This window comes from Lottia gigantea (assembly GCF_000327385.1).
Source record: "Lottia gigantea unplaced genomic scaffold LOTGIsca_17, whole genome shotgun sequence".
Taxonomy (NCBI): domain Eukaryota; kingdom Metazoa; phylum Mollusca; class Gastropoda; family Lottiidae; genus Lottia; species Lottia gigantea.
Window position 1 is genome coordinate 454,163 of NW_008708133.1, and position 23,846 is coordinate 478,008.

General features: G+C 36.4%; 5 protein-coding genes across 5 annotated transcripts; all 5 read right to left on the reverse strand.

Moving 5' to 3' along the window:
- Positions 1-808: 808 nt before the first annotated feature.
- Positions 809-4,248, reverse strand: LOTGIDRAFT_113529 (hypothetical protein; the record flags this gene model as incomplete). The annotated part of the gene is made up of 3 exons (XM_009051554.1): positions 809-1,710; positions 2,728-2,895; positions 3,900-4,248. The coding sequence occupies 3 exons, from the start codon at positions 4,246-4,248 to the stop codon at positions 809-811; spliced, it is 1,419 nt and encodes a 472-aa protein (XP_009049802.1).
- Positions 4,249-6,805: 2,557 nt separating this feature from the next.
- LOTGIDRAFT_158393 (hypothetical protein) lies at positions 6,806-9,687 on the reverse strand (the record flags this gene model as incomplete). Its single annotated transcript, XM_009051555.1, has 3 exons — positions 6,806-6,939; positions 8,768-8,899; positions 9,549-9,687. The coding sequence occupies 3 exons, from the start codon at positions 9,685-9,687 to the stop codon at positions 6,806-6,808; spliced, it is 405 nt and encodes a 134-aa protein (XP_009049803.1).
- Positions 9,688-11,242: 1,555 nt separating this feature from the next.
- Positions 11,243-13,835, reverse strand: LOTGIDRAFT_158394 (hypothetical protein; the record flags this gene model as incomplete). Its single annotated transcript, XM_009051556.1, has 3 exons — positions 11,243-12,531; positions 12,897-13,379; positions 13,571-13,835. 3 exons carry the CDS (start codon positions 13,833-13,835, stop codon positions 11,243-11,245), a joined length of 2,037 nt encoding a protein of 678 aa, XP_009049804.1.
- A 184-nt stretch (positions 13,836-14,019) lies between these two features.
- On the reverse strand, positions 14,020-14,732 carry LOTGIDRAFT_158395 (hypothetical protein; the record flags this gene model as incomplete). Its single annotated transcript, XM_009051557.1, has 2 exons — positions 14,020-14,543; positions 14,669-14,732. The coding sequence occupies 2 exons, from the start codon at positions 14,730-14,732 to the stop codon at positions 14,020-14,022; spliced, it is 588 nt and encodes a 195-aa protein (XP_009049805.1).
- Positions 14,733-14,891: 159 nt separating this feature from the next.
- LOTGIDRAFT_158396 (hypothetical protein) lies at positions 14,892-22,139 on the reverse strand (the record flags this gene model as incomplete). The annotated part of the gene is made up of 6 exons (XM_009051558.1): positions 14,892-15,568; positions 15,836-15,976; positions 16,687-16,827; positions 17,220-17,423; positions 21,903-22,056; positions 22,125-22,139. The coding sequence occupies 6 exons, from the start codon at positions 22,137-22,139 to the stop codon at positions 14,892-14,894; spliced, it is 1,332 nt and encodes a 443-aa protein (XP_009049806.1).
- Positions 22,140-23,846: the final 1,707 nt, after the last annotated feature.

The following is a 23,846-nucleotide window of genomic DNA, read 5'->3' on the forward strand; positions in this document are numbered from 1 at the left end:
TGTCATCGGTTTGATGATGACAGTTTTACCATTGCGGGTAAATATTTTAACAGGACTGTCATCTACTTCCATAAGTTGCACAACAATCATAGGTTGGGCTGCCATGGTGCAAATGAATGGCCAAAGACAAATGGCTGCGATTTTATAGGCTGCCAACGGGAAAGGGATTTGGATTGGATAAAAAAGATCACGTGGTATTTTTTTAAAACTTTATTCAACTATAATCAATTAACAATGAACAATAATAACATAATAAACTAAAGAATTTAACAATAACTATAACGTAGAATTTAACAATAACTATAACGTATTTACATCCATAAATCTTCGACAAGTTTGGCCATCCTCAAATCTTAAACAGGGAAAATGGTCATGGGTCCAAGCATGTACTAAACGATGATTTTCAGTCAGATTCGATTTAAACACCGACAAGACTTTTGGTGTGGGTACGTGGAATCTATGACACAGGTAAAACAGGCAATAATGACCACACACAACACTTTGGAGTCCTTGAATCCATTGGGAGTTGTGTCGTACCGGTCCTTGACGTTGAGCAAAGTCGGCAAAATCTTTTCCATACAGTTCTGGGGGACATCCATACGAATCAAAGAAATCACAATGGTTTTCTTCGCACACAAACACGGTCCAATGTTTTCCAGGCTGGTCTTCGTCATCGGTGTTAACGACGTATGCCATGGGATAGCGGTTTGGTTTTAACGTTTGTAATTGATTTCTAGCCAGGACACCGCCAAATTGTTCAGGGATATGACAACTCAATCCTTCCTCCAACTGTGCAGTATACAAAGGTTTACCAATCCACCAAAATTTGGCGGTTGACGTCGATTTCCAAGACATTGTCGTATTCAGCAAACAATAGCAAATTAAGTGGATTCGGTGGAGCGTTTTCGAATCTCAATTCCAAAGACAAACTTCCAGACGACTTGGGGTGAAAATTGACTTGATCTGCTCCGTGGTCATTGGTTAAATCAAAACCAAAAAGAGTGTAGCCTTTAATATAGTCGTTGTAAGACATATCCAAATCTTCTTTGCTGTTGAGTATTCCTACTCTTTTCATCAAATCTAAATACGGTGTTGTGGCTTGTTTGTTAGGAAAATCCATGAAATATTCTTCCACCACATCGCCATTTTTCATCAGTTTGATGTATTCTAGTCGATGATGATGGAACTTGAATGGATTCTTGATGGAATTGCCGTCGTAAGAATCGTTCTCCACCAAACCCAAAATGAGACGTTTAGGCAAGACTTCGTTGATGAATAAATTATCCAAAACGTGAAAACGTCGACGACTTGGTATGCTGATGTCTTTGACGACTACTCGCTTGAGTGGATATTTGGCGTTGTTCGATTGTAGTTGTTCAGCAATGCGCGTGTAGGTTGATGGTGCCAACGTAACAAAAGGTACTTCCAAATAGGCTTTGATCAATTCCACTTTGTACGTTTCATTGTTTTCGTTCCACATCAAATAAAATTTTGGTTGTTGTCTTTCCAACTGGATGCGAACATCCACACCATCTATTAAATAACGATCTTGTAAACACAAATCCACATGTAGTCGGGACTGCAATTCAAACTCTGAACTTTCACCCATCTTTTTTCTTCTTTCTCCCAAACCATGGTTAACAACGGGTACGATGGCATCACCAGCTCCCGTTTGAACGGCTTGTGTACTATCTAATTGGTCTGCCGTGTCTTTCTCCCACATGACTTGTTGATTGAGTTGGTTGTTTTTGGCCCCACGACCAAAACTCAGCAAATTTTCCAAGTAAGCTCTGTAGGGATAATTGGGTAAGGACGCAGTCACCAACGTGTCGGAATCTTTTCCTAGGCGCATTTTCACATCTTTCAACAAAGAGTGAAAGAAATTGTTGACGGGTCCGACTTTTTTATTCGCACCGACATTCGTCCCATCTTCTTTGACTACTTTCAACTTCAGGTACAAACTAATGTTGGCCAAGTCGATGAAATCTGTACTTGAATTAGGAATAAAAAATTCCAAGGGACCATCATGGTTCAAATCGCTGGTCAGTGGATATTTGCGAACTTTGGTTACTTTGGTAACGGCTGTTTGAGTGTCAGGAACGGTAAACAGTTGTTGTAATTCATCAGGAGCACAGAGACAGGAATCATTACGCATCATTGAAGTCATGATCGAAGATATCTTTCTTTCTTCTCTTTCGTTTGATGTTGACAGAACGAGCTGCAGATGACTTTGTCCGCTTTCGTGGTGGTTGTCGGTCTTTTATACCTCCGAAAACATTCTTCAAAGTTTCCGACACCGTGGATTTCAAAGCAGGTTTGACGGCATCTTGAACAATGTTTTTCAATCCACCCTTGACGGTTTCTTTGCCTTGGACAACTTTCAACACCTCTTTTCCAACTTGTGGGAGATTATCATTTATAGCCTGTTTACCCGCACTCCATAAAGATTTGCCTGCCATCACAGCCCCTTTTTTGACCATGTTCATTAAACCGGACAAAAATCCGGACCCTCGTTGTCTGAGTACACCTCCACGATACACTCGAATGTTACCTCTTCCCAACAATGTCATTTTCTCTTTCTAAAGTGAAGCTTGGCCACCACTTTTCCTCGCACAAATGGTACGGGCCTTCCTTGTCCGGTCCTTATATACATGCCGATGGCCGTCAGGCGGTCGTACTTGATCGGAACGTAATGTATGGCTGATGGACGAAAGTATCCTGATTTACTGTGAAACACATCCAAGATCGGAGTCACCGCATCACCAACACGCTGTGGTTCCACAATATCCGAATACAAGTAAAACATATCAAAGGCCATATCCACAGCAGGCTGAAAGGGAGCAGTAATTTTGGCATCGCGGATGTTTCGTCGACATAATTTATCCAACTGAAATTCTTGCGAAAAGTCAGGCCATCCTAACATACCAACCATGGGTCCTTCAATTTGGAAACTGATTGCGGGTAACATACGTAGAAAGTTGATGGCATCTGAAGAGTCGAAAGATAAATATATTCTTTGGTTTAATGAATCCAATTTAAAGGTTGCATAGGGTTGTTTTTCGGCTTGATTGGATAATTTCATACGATTTTCGTACTCTTCTTGTTCGTTTTTTTCCAGGGGTGTCAATTCTTTGATGTTGGGATCCAATCGAAATGGTTTTCGATGAATGATTTCTTGTATTTCATTGCATTTCCATAATCCATGCATGGTCACGTTCAATACATTTAGCAACTGTTCCACATTTCTGTAAGTGTTGGTTTCCATATGCGTTTCCACTTCAGTCGAACCTTCATCATTGTTAGGAACAGTGGTGCACTCGGGAGGTTCCAACCATTTGTCACTCACACACTTGATGGTTTCCATTCCTGGAACAATTTTCCATGAAAAAACTTTCAGTCTGAGTTTGTTGTCTTTCTCCGTAAGGTTGTACCAATCTGTTGGGAAGGCCAAGGCTGCCAGACCTACTTCCCATTCTTGGTGATTAAAATGAATGGGGGGAGTTAAATGAGTGCGATACGTCGAAAGGCTGTTGTCCGGAAACATTCCAATGGAACTGTCACTAGGCAGGGTGAGATAAAAATCGTTCATTTTTCTTCAGTTGGGGTGATGGCAGTAAATAACCCAAACTACTGGATAACAAAGCCGTCCACAACGTGGTTTGAGGTCCTTCGGGTTTCAGAGCGAGTTGCGACAACGCAATACCCGCGACAATGTAGACCAATATCACTTGACAGAAAAATACAATTTCAGCCTGAGGCACGCGACTTCCTAAACACGCCCAGGATCTGGATCGAATCGATGTTGTCGATGTGGATTCGTCTTGCATGATGTATCTCGCCTGTAGTTGGTTACTTCTATTTATACTCCACGGTCGATTCAGGAATCCAGGAATTGAAACTAGCAGGGTAATCTTTCCATTTGACGAGTACGTTTTTACCTCGTCGTTCTATGATTTTTTCAATCACGTAAGCCTCGTCTTTGTCTTCTTTCACTTCTTGCAATTCTTCGGGATAAAACGATCCTTCCAACATTTCACCATCAATTAATTTATAACGGGATCCTACACTGGGTTTGACTTGAAAAGTTTCCAAAGTCCAATTTGGCCAGTATCCCCTATCAAAAGCTTTCTGTTTGTCGAGGGCTAACCGTACCATTGATGTAATGTCGCGTTTTTTCTTGGATGTTTCCCGAGGCAATCGTTGACTAACCAACCATTCGTTTTGAACAGTGACATCTTTAGGTGCCATTCCAATAGTGCGATGCACGGCTGCATTGTAACCTTCTACCAACTTGTCCAAAACATCAATGTAACGTTCCGTTTTCTTGTACGTGAAATATCGCCACATTCGTTGCTTTAAGGTACGTTGAAATCTCTCCACCACACTGGCTTTGGTTTCGGCATTGTGTGTCACGAAAAAGTGAATTTTTTTCTTCTTGAGATAAGTTTGAAATTTTCTGTTTAAAAATTCTGTACCTTTATCTGTTTGCAATCTTAAAGGTGTTTTGTCCTTAATTGTTTGGAAAGCCCGAACCAACGTTTCACCTTTCTTGTCTTTGATGGGTATGACCCAAGCATATTTGGAAAACACATCAATCACACACAACAAAAAGCGATAACCATTGTTTTTCTTGGCGAGGCTACTCAAATCACTCAAATCGGCTTGCCACTGGTGATCGATACCTGCTACTAACGTAGGTGTTCGTTTGAATTTTTTCTTGAGAGGTTTGTGTAAAGTATAAGTCTGTTGACCCGCTAACCAGGTTTTGACTTTCTCTAATGGCACTCCAGTAGCCTTGGCCAGTTTCTGAGCGCCACTAAATCCTGCGGGATGCGCCGGATCATAATAGACTTGTGCTAGCTTCTTCATCTTTGACCCGTTAATGTTTGTGAGCTTCTTTTATAGGCTGTCAAAAGATAGCCATTTTCTTTCTTTCCTCTGTTGCTTTTTACTTGTGCGTTTCTTGGGCGTTTCAAAAGTGGGCGGAGATGATTGTGTTTGAGGTGTCGAAAACAATTCCCATCGACGATCGTTTCCAATGGCTTCTCGAGGTATATTTGATTCTCTCAAACTTCTCATGACGGCTTCCCAACCAAAAGGGGTAATATTTGTCTTGCGGTTACGAATGAAATCATTGACGATATCCACTACGTTCGTGTCTTTCATTACCTCACCGCCATGGGTCAATTCGTACTTGTCATTCCAAGAGTAGGGTGTTTTCTTTTCCAAATGCTCTAATAACATACGAGCTCGGCCTTGGTATGTTTTAGGTACCGAAGATAAAATATCAGGTTTTTCCACGGAAGCGATGTCGTCAGGTTTGTTGTTTGTTGTCTCGGGTATGGTTCGTGCATGTCTTTTATTTTGTAGTATTCGATATCGCTGCAACATTTAACCATATTGATCCATTTTAATATCGTCTGAAGTATTGGACTTGAGTAAACGTTGCATTTCTTGACTTAATTCTTCTAAAGCTTCTTTAACTGGATTTTGATCGTACACGGGTTCGTAAGGTTTAACCGTCACAATCTTCTCAGGTTCATCTGCTGGGACCAATCTCATTTTTCGTGTAAACTTCATCGCTGTTTTAATTTGTTGAGCAAAGGATGAAAGACAGGTTTCCACAATCCTTTACCGTGTTGTTGAAGTAATCTCTTACGGGTTTTCCAAGGTGTTTTGGGAGTGCCCAGACGTCTAATTAAGGTTGACTTTGATCGTAAACGTCTTGTTTCTGCAGCTGATAGTGGTAAGGTGCCCCGAATCAAATTACCAATACATTCGCATAAACAATCCACGTCTTTTTATCGTTCAACAAAGAGATTGGTGTAGGTTTAGATTTAGGCCAATCTACAAACGTCTCTAAACGATCCTCGAAAAACAAGTATCTATCCATGACTAATTTTTCTAGTGTATGTGCATTATATTGATTTGACTAGGTGGCGCTGTAGCCAATCAAATGATCGGAAATAGTCACGTGATCTAACACGTGATCTATGGCCTTTTAGTAAAAGGAAAATCATATTCGCCATGGACAAGTCAGATTTTAAGGAATGTGACATTTGTCATAAGTCAAGGCCTATGGCCTATTACCATCACCTAGAGGATGACTGGTTTCAATGTCTATGGTGTATGGCCATAGTTCGCCCTACCTTCAGGAGTATTTCCAAACATAGAAGGGTCTGTGCGAAAAAACCGAAAGAAATCTGCACGTGTCGTCGGTCCTACTTTGATTAAACCAAGTCTGATCGCCCAAGTCCAATAAAAAACAGCCCTTTTCATGTGTTTTTGTTTCGACTTATATAATAGATCTTACATCGTACACGAATATAGGTTACGAATTTTGCAGCCTTTGACGCGTTGATTACTAATGAAATATGGGTCAAAGTGAGGGATTCATAAAGAAAATCGAACAAACCAATTTTAATTATTTTAAAGAATATCTAAGGAAACATCTAAGACATATACAAAATTTTTCTGTTTTTTTTTATTTTGACGAGATTCGGTGTTCAATCCTTATATGCACCAATATAAGTTAGCCTATTCCACTGTACATTACATTAAACTTCTTCGTCTTCATAAAGTTTAAATAAAATAAAAAGAATTACACATATGTTAAACAAACCACCGTACAAAACACCTTGGTAATATGTTCGTGTTAAAGATGAGGATATGGGGTTACTATAAAGACGTTGAGTTGTTGGAATACTGAAACTGTATATTCTTTGATTCTACACCAGTAGGTTTTTCCTTGATAGAACACGATCGTTTCTTGTGTAATTGAACACAAAGTATAATTTAATTGAATTTAATAATCTTTTCGACCACCATTAACTCGTAGAATGTAATTCACCAGTGGTAAAACAGTTTTATCATCAGTTTGGTAAGTAATTCGATAGGTTTTTGATGCTGATTGTATTACTAACGTTTTTCTGCCTTTACCTGAAATATTGCAAATGTAAGTAAATTGTTTTATAATGATCAATATTTAATTTTCATTATTTAGTATATAAAAGTCAAAATCATTGTGGAGACTGTCTATCTAATAATACATGGTGACATAATTCATATTAAATAGTTATTATGAAAGTGATTGAACATACTCAAACTTATAACAGCAGATCTTAATTTCATTAATGTGATTTTCGACGAGAAACTTCTTATCATGTCGGGACGCGGGTCGCAGGAAATTCGGTCACCGAAATTTGGTCGCAGTAAAAAGGTCACACGGTAATTTGATCACAGTAAAATAGTTGATATACAGCTAGATTCAGTAAATAGTGGAGTATGGTCACTGTCGCAACTTCAGTGGGTTTGTGACATTGACCTTGACCCTCGATGACCTTAAAAGTCGTATAGTTGTGTTTGTCTCTTCGTCCACACGGGTGTTCTTTCACAAACACCTTCGTCACTTGGCGTCCACGTTGTGAGTCACGTGGGCATTATGCCACGTGGTTCCGATAGAGGACTAAGTGCTATGTCCAACTATACCACCCAGTCGCTTCTTCGACTTCCCTGGACTTATTGCTGGACTTGGGAACATAACGCGTAATAAATCGAAATTGGAAAAAAACGCTCCGATACGCTTTAGCCATCGGTTCGTAGTAAACGAAACACCAATAACATTCGGGCTATCTCCTAGGGAATCCCTCCTGAATACTTAACACTTCTCGGGGGCCACACAAACTTTGACTGTCTCAAAGGGCAAACAGAACACTAATCTTCTGTACCAGGTATTATGAAAAAGATCTTTGGAAAACAGGACCCACCAGTAACTACTGATATCATTACACTAGTTACCACTGCTATAACCAACACTAGTTACCTGTGCTATCATTACACCGGTTACTGGTGCTATATTTGAACCAGTTTTGCCTTGCGACCGTATGACTGTGACCAGTCCTGTTATCATTGACGTGCTATAAATAAAATATGATTACTTAAAAGAAATAAAGATCACCCTCTGACCGTATTACTGTCACCAAATTACCGCTTGACCATTTTACTGTTACTAAATTACCGTGTGAACGTATTACTGTGACCATATCACCGTGCGACCTTTTTACTGTGACCGAATTTCCTGTGACCGAATTTCCGGTGATCGGATTTCCTGTGACCTAATTACCTATATTTATGATATCTGCTTTCACCTGATAAACATTAAAAAGAACGGCCGAAGAAACGTTATTTTAAGAGTCGGCCCCCATTATAATTTGATATAATCGTGTTACTGTTTTCGACACTTAGAATCTTGACAAATCCTGACATTTTGGTGGATAGAAGAGAGAAGTGGGCAACGTTGAAAATGATTGTAAATCAGTGTATTATGGATCTTAATGTTGTCGAGGGAGGTGATCGGATATGAAAGTACCCAAACCAAGGGTCCGATAAACAGATGTTTATTAACATTAACCCCTATAAAGGAGTTTTAACTAAACTTAATCCAAGGGGTGAGGTGAAACACCTTACCAGTAGGGAGTACAAGAGAATTCAAATATGCAGAATATATTGAAAGAATATATCTGGCAAAACACTAAATCCACAAATTCAAGGAGATTCAATATATAATAATTATCCTAAATATCGACTACCTTACAGTTTAAAAAACTAGAATAGAATGACAACCAAGGTAGTCAGACCAATATAGTTTAGGTTAAAATTAGAAACTCTAAGGTGATGAAAGGTCAGAGACAGAAAAAGATATAAGAAAGAAACATAAGCAGTCCTTACCTCCAAATTGCACCAGGTTTTTAAAGAATGAGAATCTGACCTTTTTCGGTATGAACGCTTTTAACATCTTTAAAGTTGATTGATATTTTTCCTATCTGAATATTCTTTGCATTTCTATCTACAGAAACATCTACATCGATAAAACCAATATAGCTCTTCTCCTTAAACAAACCTATTCAAAAAATATAGATTCCAATAGTAAGACTGAAAACGTGTATGTACAACTTACCAAATCCAAAGACTCTATCAAAAACAAATTTACCTATCATTGAATGTAAGGCAGTGGTTGGGGTGGGGGCATCACATCATGCTCTTCCTCTAATTACGCCACTGGAAAAGGCCCAGACAAGACTACTATACTACAGTTCTTCTCAACAGGAGAGGAATTCCTCCCCATGGTCCTCCTTATTATTGACAGTGGGGAAATGGGGAGGAAATGGAAGGCACGTAATTTTCGACTGAAATTGACGTTATTTATCCCGGACTTATAGAAAATCGTGAGGATACATTTGGCCCAAGGGTCACATTTAACATTCTCGATATGTGCGAGTATGATTTTATATCCATCCATTGTTAATCGTTTTCCAGTGAAATACGTTTCAAAATTACTGACTTATTTTGGGGAGGAATATACTTGGAAGAACTCTTTCTGGAAGACATGATCTCACTGAAGTTGAGAAACACTGCTGTGGGTCTATGATGGTAATAATTTTATCTGAAATTTGATGGTTGGTACCGGCTTAAAGTTTTAATATATGAAAATATAAAGATAAGCAAACATTGTAGCAGATACCATTCTAATAAAAAAAACGGTACGTTACCTGCGATATTGGGTTTGAATTTTACTTGAAGTTGTTGTATAGTTGTGTTAGGATTTGAAGATACTGTAAGTAACATCGTCATAAAATCTGAAGCAAACTCGTCAGCATCATCTTGATCATAGAGGTCACCTCCCAACATCAATCTAAATGTAGTTGTATTGGCTATCCTATCTACCAATACTTTCAAAACTGCCTCTTGTCTTGTACGGATTTTCAACCTCAAGTTTCAAGTCCTTTGCCACCCGATTTAATTCACTAACAAAAGTGACATCGTTAAGAAGTATTCCATGTCTGTGTATATCTTTATATATATACCTTCTGGGAAAAGTTTGATCATTTCTGTGTATGGAAACATGCCGTGTTCGATTGTTTTACTTATGTCCTCATAGTTTGCTTTTAAAAATTGCTTGAAGGTTGTAGTTGATTCTGGTATGTCGGCAAATATTGGTATGTTGTTTGAAATGCATTCTGTTCTATCCAATAGCTGAACAGAGTACTGTCGTAGATCTACTGTGGAAACGACGAAAACTCTTTGAGATTTAGATCGTATACCCAGTAAAAGCTGATAAATTGTCAAGTATAGTCTGAATGTACTTGTGCCAATGGATTTGGCGAGCGAGTCACACAACTGCTCGGTTTCTAGTGGCAAAAGTTTTTTCGCATACGACAGCATGCTCTTTCGTAGTACAGAAGTCTCTGTTTATATCTAGTGTGACTCTTGGAACACTTTTGTTGATCTGTTGTGACCAAAATTCGATAAGGACTTTTGACTGCTGGGCAAAAATCTCGTCTAGTATACGACATACTGGTTTCTGATGCTCAACAGGCTTATGAAGACTTTGTAGAGATAAATTCTGATAAGTATGTCTTAGACAATTCACGAAATCCCTTATAAACAAATTAACACCCATTAAGTCAAACCCCACGTGACTAAGTGCTATGGCTAATGTCGTACTGTTCTTATCCAGGACGAATGTAAATCTGACTGTTCCTTTGGACCTGGTATCAAATTTATCAAATTGTCTTCTACTAAAGATCTTTTCAATATTAGGTTCGTCCGCTTTAACTTCACAAATGTCTACAGCACTCTCTACATCTAAGAAAGATTTTTTTTACATTTGCCCTTTCTTTTGGTGAGTCTCCGTGCCAATTATATACCGCAGTACAGATAGGATTACGTATAACCACTGTTTTGATTATATTAATGAGCATGTCCTTGTCCAAACGAAGATTGCCAAAATATAAATCTATCTGTCTTTATATGTCGGTAAGTTATCTAATTGTAGATATCTTAATTCTGGAAATGAAATTCTGCTTTCATCAAAAACATCATCTTGGTTTTCAACAATTGCCACGTGGATATTGCTGCCACCATATTCCTTTCCGATAAATCTAAGCTGAATTAAGTGGTATTTTGACTGCGATATCTTTTTTCACCTGGTTTACCAATGTCATTGCTAACATCGAGTCCATACCAGCATCTATCAGACTTGTTGTAGGAGTAATCATAAGGTCTGCCAGAAATAAATTTTTTCTAATCAGTTTTAAGACATAAGCTTCTATGATTCTTGGTCTTTCTTCTCCATCAGCATCTTTCAGAGTGTCTATTGGAAATGGTGTCAATAACATCTCTCAGTTTTTCCATATCAAACTTAGTAATCATAATTTGTTTTTTATTAGATAAAATAGCAGTTTCAAGACAAACATCTATTTCGTCTATTTCCAATCAAATGGTAACCAGTACTGGATATAGTCATTCTTGTTCTATCATTTCCCTTTCCCTTTTCTAACATTCCCATATCCAATGGTCCCCAGTTCAACGTCTGTATAGGTAGGGATAATTTTTTTCTTACAGATATTAAACTGTCCTGAAAAGCATTCCCAACACCATAATTACTTTGTCCAGGTGCACCAAGGACAGCTGTGATGGATGAATGTAGTATAAAGAAATCAAGATTCATATACATGGTAGCCTGGTGTAAATTCCATGCTCCGGAAATCTTTGGGTTGAAACATTCTGTCATATGTTCTTCAGTCATTTTAAATAGAGATGAGTCTCGTGTTACACCAGCACCATGAAGTACACCTTTTATGCGAACATCGGAATAGGTTTTGTTGAATGTACGTATAGCTCCAGTAACAGAACTAAGATTCACTACATCTACTGAATAACATTCTATGGTACAAGATGTTGATCTGGAAAATTCTTCAATTGAAGCAGTGTTCTCTTCATTTGGAGTTCTTCTATTAAAAATTAAGACATAACCAGCTTGATGTGTGGCCAACCACTGAACACATTGCCAACCTAAACCAGTTAGACCACCAACAACACTGGTTTTACTTAATAATCTACTAAGTGTTAAATGAAGAGAAACTTCCAATCCAATTTTGTCTTGAAGATCAAGATGGGTCATGGTGAATAATTTTTGTATTGGGTCTTGTAAATTTGGGAAAACATTTCTCTGGTTTATAGTATTTTGAAAGTTTTTGTTAAGCCATCCGTAGATACCATGACGAATTGCAGCACTGATATTACTTTTGGAGAAGATATCGTTTTCGTTCACTCTATGTATCCTAATCCTGGAAAGTCGAGTTCTTAAGATTGCTGCAATGGTAGTCGGTAAGAGACTTGAAAAGGCATAAATCTTTATGATGAAATTTTTTCTCATAATGATATCTACATGTGATTTGTCTAGCTGCATAAAACAAATCATTTGTTTCTTTTTCCACTGTTGTGTTTCTTCTGACAATTCTTCTGGAGTAAGTAGTTTATATTCCACTTTTCCGTATCGTAGTAAGGATAGAAATAATTCCTCGTCAACACAACTTCTTTCTCGTAAAACTATTATCTTTTTAACTTTTACACTAGAAGCCAATGTCCAAAGACTGACAAGTGTTGAAAGTAAACCTGGTTTGTAGAATGGTATTGATGATAGAGGCATACAACAAGATATTGGAACCACTACCTTATTAGATGCTGGTACTGGAAAACATGATACTAGCAAGATATTTGGTTTGATAGATAGATATCCAATAGTTTCTATACAGTATACAGGTCATTCATCAACGTTAGCTTCATCTTCATCAGCAATAACAACTGGCAGAAACAAACAGAAATTTGGGTATACCAACTTGGTGACATTTAATAAAACTGAACCTGGTTGTTCATGTAGTGATGTATTTCTTGTGTACAATTTAAAAACATCTTTTACTTCTGTTTCTGATGTAGAGAACAGATCAAAATCTGAATCACCAGTATCAGTAATTGATAACATTTTGCTTCCCAGTTCCCCCATATATAATGTATCTGGTAACCAAAGACACCTACAGAAGTGAAGATCAACTCACCATTATGTAGCCAGTCAGAAGCCAGTTTGTCAAAGACTATCAACAACTGTTCAATATCTGTTGTTTCTTCCAATTCACGGAGATCTAACAAATGGGTAGCTAATGTTCCTAATTCTCTTTGAATAGATCGTGCTCCTCCCCATAAAGATGAATGTATAATATTATCTGGTATCATGATTGTAGATTTGGTGTTCATTTCATCTATAGTCCATGTATTATAGAAAGCAATTAAAAGTCGAGATATATCATGTTTTTCATTACCTTCGTTAATACATTCCACTACAACTTTTAACCATAATAAATAATCAGAAACAGCTCTCTGTCTTTCAATTCCACCATAATTCTCATCAAAATCACTATTGATAATTATGGCAACATATCTATATTCATTTAGTGTTTCTCTTAACTTCTCTATATCTTTATTATTGTCAGTCAATGGAACAACAACATTAACCTCTTCATCTCGACTTGGTCTTGGTTTAACTGATACCGACACAAACTTTCTGATAGGAGTTCAGCATGGTGTGGTAAGAGCGATATTAAAGACCAATATGGCTCAAAATACATTTGCTGTTGGTAACTTTCTTCTTTTCCTATGACTTTGATAGTGAATGTTTCAATGCTAGCAATTGGTTCACCCGATGTCGAAAAAAGCAATAACGTATACTGTTTACTTGATGTAATGGACGAAAGCATCGACTGAAGGTGAATATACATCTTCTTTTGTGCCCCACCATAAACTCTCAACTTTCTGATTTGAATGGGTAAGATATTTACTCCTAAATCAGAAAGTCCGAGTGCGCCGGGTGCCTGAAGTAAACCACCGATAACTGCAGGATGTAGAACCATTCCTTTCGTTTCGTCCCATAAAATGTCGTTAATATTCACTTCAACCAAGGCTTCTTTGTCATTTCTTATCGAGCCCTGAAGTATCGACATAGCTTTACCATAAGAGAAACCAAACTTTCCAAGATCTGCATATATTTCTTCCCCTGTCTTCTGACTGATACATCATTGTTCAATACCTTTTACATCATTTACTGGTACGCGTTTATTAAAACAACTATTAATTCTGCCTTCACCGTACACGTGTGATCCTTTGTAAACTGTAAAGTCGGTCCGGTCACCATGTTCTTCTATTGTAGTATCTAGCTGCTTTGATTCGAGATTGTAAATGAGTTACTTCTCGAAATGAAATACTTGGTGACTTTAAGGCTGCTAGAGCAAGACCCACTTCAGCATACAGTGCGCCCGGAATCACAACCAATCCGTTTACTTTATGTTCATAGATAGACGAAAGCTTACTCGGATCAATCAAAATCTTAATGTCCTTCGTGTCCGAAACAAGCTGCTTCACAAACGGATGGTATTTGGACGCTTGATCAACACCCAAAAGTTTTTCTTTGCCAGATGTGGGTAATAACAAATTGTCTACTCTATTAAATTGATATTTTGGATACTCAGAGACATTGGCTTTAAAATCGTCAAAATGTGTCCATTTCAAATCCAATCCATAGAAATTACAAACAGCTTCTGAAACACAATCCACTTCGTCATTTTTCTTCATAATAGGTATGGAATCAAACAGTACTTGATCAGTAAAGAAGTTTGGTAGATGAGCTCTTAATACAGGTCTTGGTCCAATTTCTACAAAAACATTATATTTAGTAGAATCATGGGCTCAAGAACAGTTTGGTAGAGTTTAACTGGTTTTCTGATGTTATCCGCCCAATATTGTGGTGTAATAAAATCTCCTTCTTCTGCCTTGACACCACTGACAGTAGAAAATACATCTATCTTTGGTTCTTCTCCAATTATTTTGGCACAACTCTTCATCTCGTCTTCACTGTCAGACATATGATGAGAATGAAAAGCACTAGTAACATTCAGATCTATAAACATACAACCTGTATTAACCTCTTTGATATCTTCTTTTATTTTGTCCACTACATCTTCATCACAACTTATAGTACAGCTCATCGGACTACTGTAGACTTATACATTAGCTTGTGATTCATATTTCTCTAAAATCTCTTCTACTTTATCTATTTCAATATTTTTAGCAACAAACATTTTACCACCAGTACCTCGAACCTGTACTCTTGTTCTGTGATAAATAATATACACAGCTTGTTCCAGAGTAACAGCACCAGAAGCAAAGGCTGCAGCTACTTCACCAATAGATTGTCCAATGATAGCATCGGGATTAATTCCAAAACTTTCCACTAAAACAAACAACGCTTCCTCACATGCAAATGTCATAATTGGAGCGATGTTAGCGTCCTCTAAATCAAATCCATTTTGAAGATTTTCCATTAAGTTCCAGTTAGCATATCGTTCAAGATATTTGGAAATGTCTTCAATGGTAGAACGAAATACTTTAAATCTTTTTAGCATTTCCTGACACATTCCTTGCCAATTTGTTCCTAAACCAGCAAAAACAAAGATATACTTCTTTCCTTTAGCTGGCTGGTATTTCACCATCACATGTTTGTCGACATCAGTACCTTCTAGAATTTGAAGAACTTCGGCGGTATTTGGACCAGCTACAGCCAGACGGCATGGATCATGATCTCTTGTATATATTGATGTATAAGAAAAATCGGCAAGTTGCAGGTCTTCAGCGTTTTCACACAAAGTCCTTTTTATATTAAGTAAAGATTCTATATCAACTGCAGAGATACATACAGTTCATCTGATCTGTTGGAGTCGGTAAATTTTTCGATTTTGGTGTCGTAACAATCGCATGACAATTACTTCCGCCAAAGCTAAAACTATTTACTGATGATCGCAAAACATCTCTGTTGGTATCTGGCCATGGGCTTGGCTTAATTGGCACTTTAAATTTAAACTCGTCAAGTGAAACGTCTTGACTAGGTCTTTCAAAAGAGAAGGAACGATCTGTTGATATTTGTGCATTAATAAAACTTTAATCAGACCTGCTACACCAGCTGCCGATTCGAGATGACCAATGTTTGTTTTTACCGATCCTATTATTTTTGGTGTTAAATTTTCGTCAGTCTGGAAAAATGTCCCGAGAGCTTTTACTTCAACAGGATCCCATGCTTTAGTTCCCGTTCCTGAAATAAATGGAGGCATTTAAAATATAGCGACAATGGCGGTTAATAGACAAGGTACAGAACTTATTAATGATATTATTGAAGTTAAATTGAAAGTTAATTTATATTAGATAAACTATTAAGAAGAAAACTAAGAGAAACTATGTATGTATACATTTCAACAAATTGGAATTTACATACCATGAGCTTAATATAATCAACACTCTGAGGATCAACGTCAAATCTTTTAAATACAATATTTAATAATTCTATTTGTTGTTGCATAGATGGTGTAGTTATTGGCGAGACTGTATGACCATCAGAAGCTTAGAAGATTAGAAGCTGTGGATATTGTCGCCCAGATCGGATTGTTATCTTCTATAGCCTTAAATTGAGGATTTTGAAATTTTATAGTTTTATTTGAAATTTACATTACAATATATATGATATATGCTCAATATCACTTTCACCAGGTTTCCAGAAAATCCTTAACAAATGTAGACTGATTGAGTATTTTAGTGTGATAATAAAATATTCTATAAAGTTCCTTCAAAAGGTGTGTCTTCTAGAGTGATAACAGACACAGTTGAAACATGTCTTTCAAGGACAAAGATTTCTAGCATAAAACACTATTGATACTATTGAAAAATACATATTACACATATGCATCTAGAATTATACTTAACTGACCTTTTCATGTGATTTTAAAATGACAATTCCACACCCTTCACCTCGAGCATAACCATCAGCATTCTCAGAGAAAGCTTGACATTGTCCTTTTGGTGATACCATACCAGCTTTACTGAGCTGGATTAATATGTCTGGTTTAAGTAGACAGTTAACTCCACCAGCAATACACATGTCACATTCACCTGACAAAAAAAAACACCTGCACATTGTAAGTAGCCAAAATATCAATATAGTAGAATAATTAAACAAGACTTGTCAACTGACATAATGTGGATCATAAACTGCAGTGAGTCCGAAATAAGAAAAATTTCCTTTTTGGTGAAAACAATACCAAGCTTAACTTTGTAATCTGTAGTGATTAATGCTGTTGTTTTTGTTCAAAAAGGATGTATGTCTGAGTTGAAAAAATTTATCTTCAGTAGTTGTGTGGACAAGACAATATACATAGAGATAGTGTGCAACCCGTGTTTTACAATAAAAGAAATTGTATGAGATAAATGTTTAACAATATATATATCGGGTGGCTAGAAACAAAAGACTTTATTTCAGGATTATCCTAAAGGTGTCCTCTTACCCAATAAAATGGCTTGGTGGGCAATATGTATTGCTATAAGAGATGAAGAACAAGCTGTATCAATAGTCATTGATGGACCATGTAGATCAAATACGTAATTAACTCTTGAAGATATGATACTGTCATTGGTTCCAGTTATCGTGTAGTTGTCAAAGTCCAGCACACTTGTAGCGAAATTAGAAGAATAATCGCCATTCATTACTCCTAAAATATACAAATGAATAATAGAACAACAACAGTGTAGCAAGTTGGGATCAAGTGACGTCACAGACTCAATTTAAAGTTATTAGACCAAGTGTTATGAGTATGTGATGTAATACCATGAAAATTAAGTGTCATGAATATTTAGTATGTCATAATTATTTAGCAGCCTGCACGTGCATGCTAGACGTGCGGGACTGTAATATGTTGTAGCGTCACTTCATGTAACATGACATGTTCCACAGGTGTTGTATTTAACTCCGAGGACTAACCTATTGGGACAATATTGGAAACAACCTGTGTCATCCTGAGCGATTTGATAGATTGATGCGAGTTTTTTTTTCAGAATTCAGTGTAAGGTTCTGACATCTTGAACGATTGTAACAATATCTTGTTCTTTGTTCCTTGTCGAGGTCTTGGGCCATGAAATTGTGATGTGTTAAACCGTGATAAAGTGATAAGGGTACAAGGAGTACAAAAACTCGGTGTTAGTAATCGTTTTTTAGTTGGGTTGCAAATCGTGATTGATTGTTTTCGTTATGATTACGTAAGTAAAAAAAAATGAAAATGGAATAGCATTTATCGTGTGATCGTATATCTAAACTTTTCCGTGTAGGATATCCTTGACTTAAGCTATTATAATTTTCCATAAACATTATGATCTGACATCAAGCTTACGTCAAATTTTAATTGAAAAATGTATCTGGTGTTTCTCCTTTAATTACCTCGAGTACACAGTGAAAAGTGAAAATTGTCTAAAAAAAAAAGTGTCCAAAAAGCCCCAAAATAATGGACACTTCTTCAAAATAATGGACACTTTATAAAATAAAGGACAGTTTGTGAACAGTTTTTACCAAAATAAAGGACAGTTAGTGAGTACTACTAACAACACTCTTATATTCTACTAGATAATGTGTAAATAGCCCAACTAGGTGAAATCAAATGTGATCAAAACAACTCACTAATTGTTTAAGTAACCCTCTCTATTTATTTTTCTGTAAACTTTGCATGAGTGTAATTACACACACCATTTATTTACTAGATAGCCGAGGATTTAAATTACGTGTTCAATAATACTAGGCACCGGGGACTGGTGATGTATTTTTTTTTCAACCAGAATATGACGCTTTTCAGTTTTTTCATTTTTTTGTTCATTTTCTATGGGTAAGAAAACACGATAACACTTTCAGAATATACAAACATTTACTTTTGTCGCTCACTTTTAAAGCACTTCTTTGACCACTTTTTTCGACATTTTTATTGTCAATAAATGGTCGATATCACTTCCGGTTTGTCGCCATTCGCTTGTAAACTCGAAATTTCAACTTTCAGAATTTCAAAGATATCTGAAAAATTATTTTTGCAGTTTGAATTGTTCAATTAAAAGATTTGAAATAATAAAATTCGTCCTGGAAGTATCGGATCAGCCACCATCTTGAAATGGCCAACTTTTCTTTAAACCATTTTTTTGGATCAGGGATTAATCGGTTTTGCGTTATTATAATGTCTATAGCATCAGCAATCGATTGGCAACAATCGTATTCGAGTCGATTTTTGAATTTCAATTGCTTTTAAGTTATTTCTGGTTGATATTTTTCAATATTGGCCAAATCTTTAAAGGGTCATTACTCGTAATCTTTGGTAACCTTTTGAAAAGCACGAAAGTTGTTGCCCCTGACGAGATTTATTCAAAGATATCTTTAATTTTGTTAACTTCTGGTTCTTGAGCCATTTGAAAATCGCGATTTTTAACATTGAAGAGCTCTGTCACGTGACCCAATTTACATACGTCAAAAGTTATCTTATGTCTATTCTTTCAAAATATATGCAACACTTTCATAAAAATTGCGCCTTATAAAATTTCCATAGTTACTGTGAGTAATTTGGTTTTTGGCGTAAAACATAACTATATCCGTAACAACATATTGACGAAATACTGGTAATAAACTTTCAAATGAGGAAGTATATCAATCATAAGTGAGTAAGTAATTCAAAATGAAAAGTTATCAGGTGTGGTAACTTTTTCTTTACCTCAGATTTTCTTTGATAGCTCTGATCTCTTCGTGAAAAGTTTAAGGGGTTTTGTTTTATGTAATTAATAAATACCTAGTCGATTGAACCCTCGGTGTGTTGTGCAAAAAATTGAAAATGTTGAAATGCGACAAAATTTTTACCATCAATATCTTCATTTTGTACCTTTGCTGTGTGTGCAATTCCTAACAATGTAGCCGCCATCTTGAAAAATGGCAAAAAACTTAAATATTTAATGTAGACTACATTTTTAATCCGATTGTTCTCAAATTTGTTTTAAACTGTAAGTTGTAAAAATACCTATGTCCTCTAGACGCCCTTTCTTTACACCCACGTGAAATGGGGTCGTATATTGGCGTCACCCATGCCCGTCGATCCGTTCACAATTGCTCGTAAACAAAGAGGCACAATTATTGACGAAACTTGGTGTGAGTGTTTGTTATCCAAGGATGAACCTTAGACTTAAAAATAAACATTCATAACTATATATTAGGAAAGATTCTTCCGATATCTATCCAAACAATTCACAGTGTTATAGTTTTAAAGAAGATAGCTTGTCAGGCAAGGTAATATACGCCCACTAGCAGCTTTGATTTTGAATAAAAATATTTAGCAGTACAGTAACAATCACCAGTATGAAATATTCAACCTTCAATCATACATTTCTTTTGAACTCTTTAGAGCGATTCTGAATAATATTGAGTATGAGTTATTTCCCTTGTTCTTCAAAACGTGTTCAATTCTTTAGCTCGTGAAAACTCTAGAAGGCAAATATTCAATCTTCAGCACGGGACTGAACAATAAAACCAAGTTTTGTCAAAATCCAGCAAGAATCATGCCTTTTAGTGTTTAAGAGCTAAATTTGAAAGCGTTTTCAAGAACAAGGGCAATAACTCATACAAAATATTTTTCAATTCTTCTGATTTTCAATAGGGTTCAACCTTGGGTGAGTACGAACATTCACACCAAATTTCATCAAAATCCCTCAAGAATTGTGCCTTCTAGAATGATTACGAGCTAAAAATTTAACGCGTTTTCAAAAACAAGGGCAATAACTCATACTAAATATTTCTCGATTCTTCTGATTTTCAATAGGGTTCATCCTTGGGTAATAACGAACACTCACGCCAAGTTTCGTCAAAATCCGTCAAGAATTGTGCCTTCTAGAGTGTTTACGAGCTAAAAATTGAACGCGTTTTCAAGAACAAGGGCAATAACTCATACTAAATATATTTCGATTCTTCTGATTTTCAATAGGATTTATTATTGGTTGATAAAAAACACTCATGCCAAGTTTCATCAAAATCCATCAAGAATTGTCCCTTCTAGAGTCTTTACGAGCTCAAAATTGAACGCGTTTTCAAGAACAAGGGCAATAACTCATACTAAATATCTTTCGATTCTTCTGATTTTAAATAGGGTTTATCCTTGGGTGATTACAAACACTCATACCAAGTTTCGTTAAAATCCGTCAAGAATTGTCCCTTCTAGAGTGTTTAAAATTGAACGCGTTTTCAAGAACAAGGGCAATAACTTATACTTAATATTTTTCGATTCTTCTGATTTTCAATAGGTTCATCGTTGGGTGATTACGAACACTCATACCAAGTTTTGTCAAAATCCGCCAAGAATTGTGTCTTGTAGAGTGTTTACGAGCAATTGTGGACGGACGGACCGACGGATATGGGTGACGACAATATTCGCCCCCCATTTCATGTGGACGTATAAAAATCGACCTCAAAATCTTCTTTTCCATTGTGGCCAATCTGTTGGTATGTTAAAGATGAACTGTTCCGGTGGGTTGAATTTTGGCATCTTTCGTCAATTTCGATGGAAAATATTACGAACAGGTCTCCAATTATAACTCACGTTGCTTCTAAAGTTTTAGCACTTCTTACACCATGTTATGATTTTATGATTAACAAGTCATAAGGAAGTTAAGGTTTAATCAGAACAGCAACTTAGATACAATAGATATGGATACAAAAGGTGGACTGCCAAGGGCGTGCACAAGCACGGGATAAAATGGCGTTCGTAGATAAGGGGAATCACTCAGAGTTTATGTTGATTCAGGCCATAACATTAGTCTGAATCACTATTAAATAATGTAACACAGTCCAATATATTTTCAAGGATATTTAGGAATGAATGGTGCGGTAATTATAACACATCACGCAAAATATAACTAAGTTTTATCGGAATGCCTTCCAGTAAAGTTTGTGTGTCAAATTTATCGCTTCCATTCGATCAATTTGGAACACGTTAGTTAGATGCATTAGTAAGTGTCCGAATTAAGCCCTAAAAAATCTCAAATAAGGGACTATATTAAGGTGGAAATATTACTATACGTTCTCCTGCCAAGTTATTGTTAAAAGCGGGAAGTATAGAGTCTCGCCGAAAAAGACACAACAAAATCTACTAAGGTACATTTTGTACCCCTTATATACCTACCAATATAAACGCCAGTATTGGATCCCTTGATTTCTTTTCGTGTTATTCCCGCATTCTCTAAAGCCATGTATGTCGAATCTAATATAAATTTATGTTGAGGATCCATGCGTAAACTTTCAAATTCGTTGATACCATAAAATTTATAATCCCATTTCTAAAATCTAAAAAAACAGCGACTTAATTATATAGACACTTGAGCTGACCCCTCACATAACAACTTACAGGTATACAGGGCATGCTAGATCACGTATCAGTATATCAATATATCAATAGTGTTCATATTAGTCAATTCTACCCGACTACCCCGCATTCGTAGCTGAGAAAATTTCTTCTTCCGCTTCAACTGGTCAATTTGTAAAAAGAAATAAAAAAAAAATTGTCTTCAAATAGGCTTTTTTGAAAACTTTAAAAACTCACCCTTGAACAAAACCTGCTTTTCGAGCATTGGTTTTTCCTAGTTTTCCGGCATCTTCGTGGTAAAATGCATCAAGATTCCAGCGATTTTTTGGTACTTCAATTACATGATTTTCACCATTTTTGAGAACTTTCCAAAATTGGTCTATGTCATCTGCTCCTGGGAAACGACACCCAACACCGACAATGGCCACTTTGAAAGCCATAATTAATCTGATAAAAATAAGAACATGTACAGCTGATGTAAGCATAATTGAATAAATAGCAAAAGAATAAATAATTGTGTAAATGATGCAAAGAACTGTAAATTCCCTTGACTTTTTGCGAGTTTATTTTTTGGTGAAAATACAATATCCCTTTTAAGTGGCATGGAGGTCATTGCGCAGCCATTATTAGCTTTGTATGGGCGTAGACTTATGGCTCAATTAATAGTTGCCGTTGGGCACAAAAGACTTGTTGACTTGGGCTCCAGCCCAGGGATTAGTCTACCGTCAATCTAATTAAAATTAGATTACAATTTTGTAATTAGGTTTTTTGTTTTCTGATATTGTGGTTCTAACATATGTAACAATGAAACGGTGGTTGTGTCCCCTCACTGATGTTGGCATAAGGAAGTTTGACCTTATTTGCTGCACGTCGTTCTTGTTGAGAAGGCCATTCTAATTGGTGTAACATTGTGGTTACGTTACTAGTTCGATGGTAATCGACATTGAAGAACCTGGAGCCTTATTCTAAAAAACTTAACTTAAGAAATGCAATCGTCTGATTGGTCAATCACTAAGAATTTTAAATTTTGTTTTATTATCCAATCAAATTACTGCATTTCTAAAAATTTGGATTTTTTCTAATAGAAGTTTTGAGATTAAAACGCTTTTCGCTGGACCATTACCTGTGAATGGATCTCATACGATACTTTGGTACTCCATTTGTGGTCTCTTATGACTTATAGCATCTCTCTTTCGTTTTTCGTGGAAACTGGTAGAATGTTCCTCCGAAGTAAAGCTCTGTTGTTATTGGCTTTCTTCACTACATGGTTAATATATGTGTATCAATTAAGTTTTTGATGTATGTAAACTATCAGGTACTTTGCCGATTAGTCCATGGATAGTATAGTGTAAACGTACTTGTTGTCTCTTATTTGTAATATCGAGGATCTGGCATATTTTGTGGAGTTGGATTCCATAAGCTAGTTCCGTTTTCCGATGAACGTACCTGCACATTTCAGCAGTCATGCCGAATCTGACTTCATTAAGCTTTTTATACGCCATCACATTAATAAAATATTGCCCTTGTTTTTGAAAACGCGTTCAATTTTTTGTTCGTTAAGAGTCTAGAAGGCACATTTCATGACATATTAGGACGAGACTTGGTGAATTGTCCATTATTATGAACTCTGTTGAAATTCCCAAAAATTTAAAAATTATTGGCCTTGTTTTTGAAAACGCATTTAATATTTAGCTTGTAAACACTCTTGAAGGCACCATTCTAGACAGATTTTAAAGAAACTTGATGAAATTGTTTATTATCACA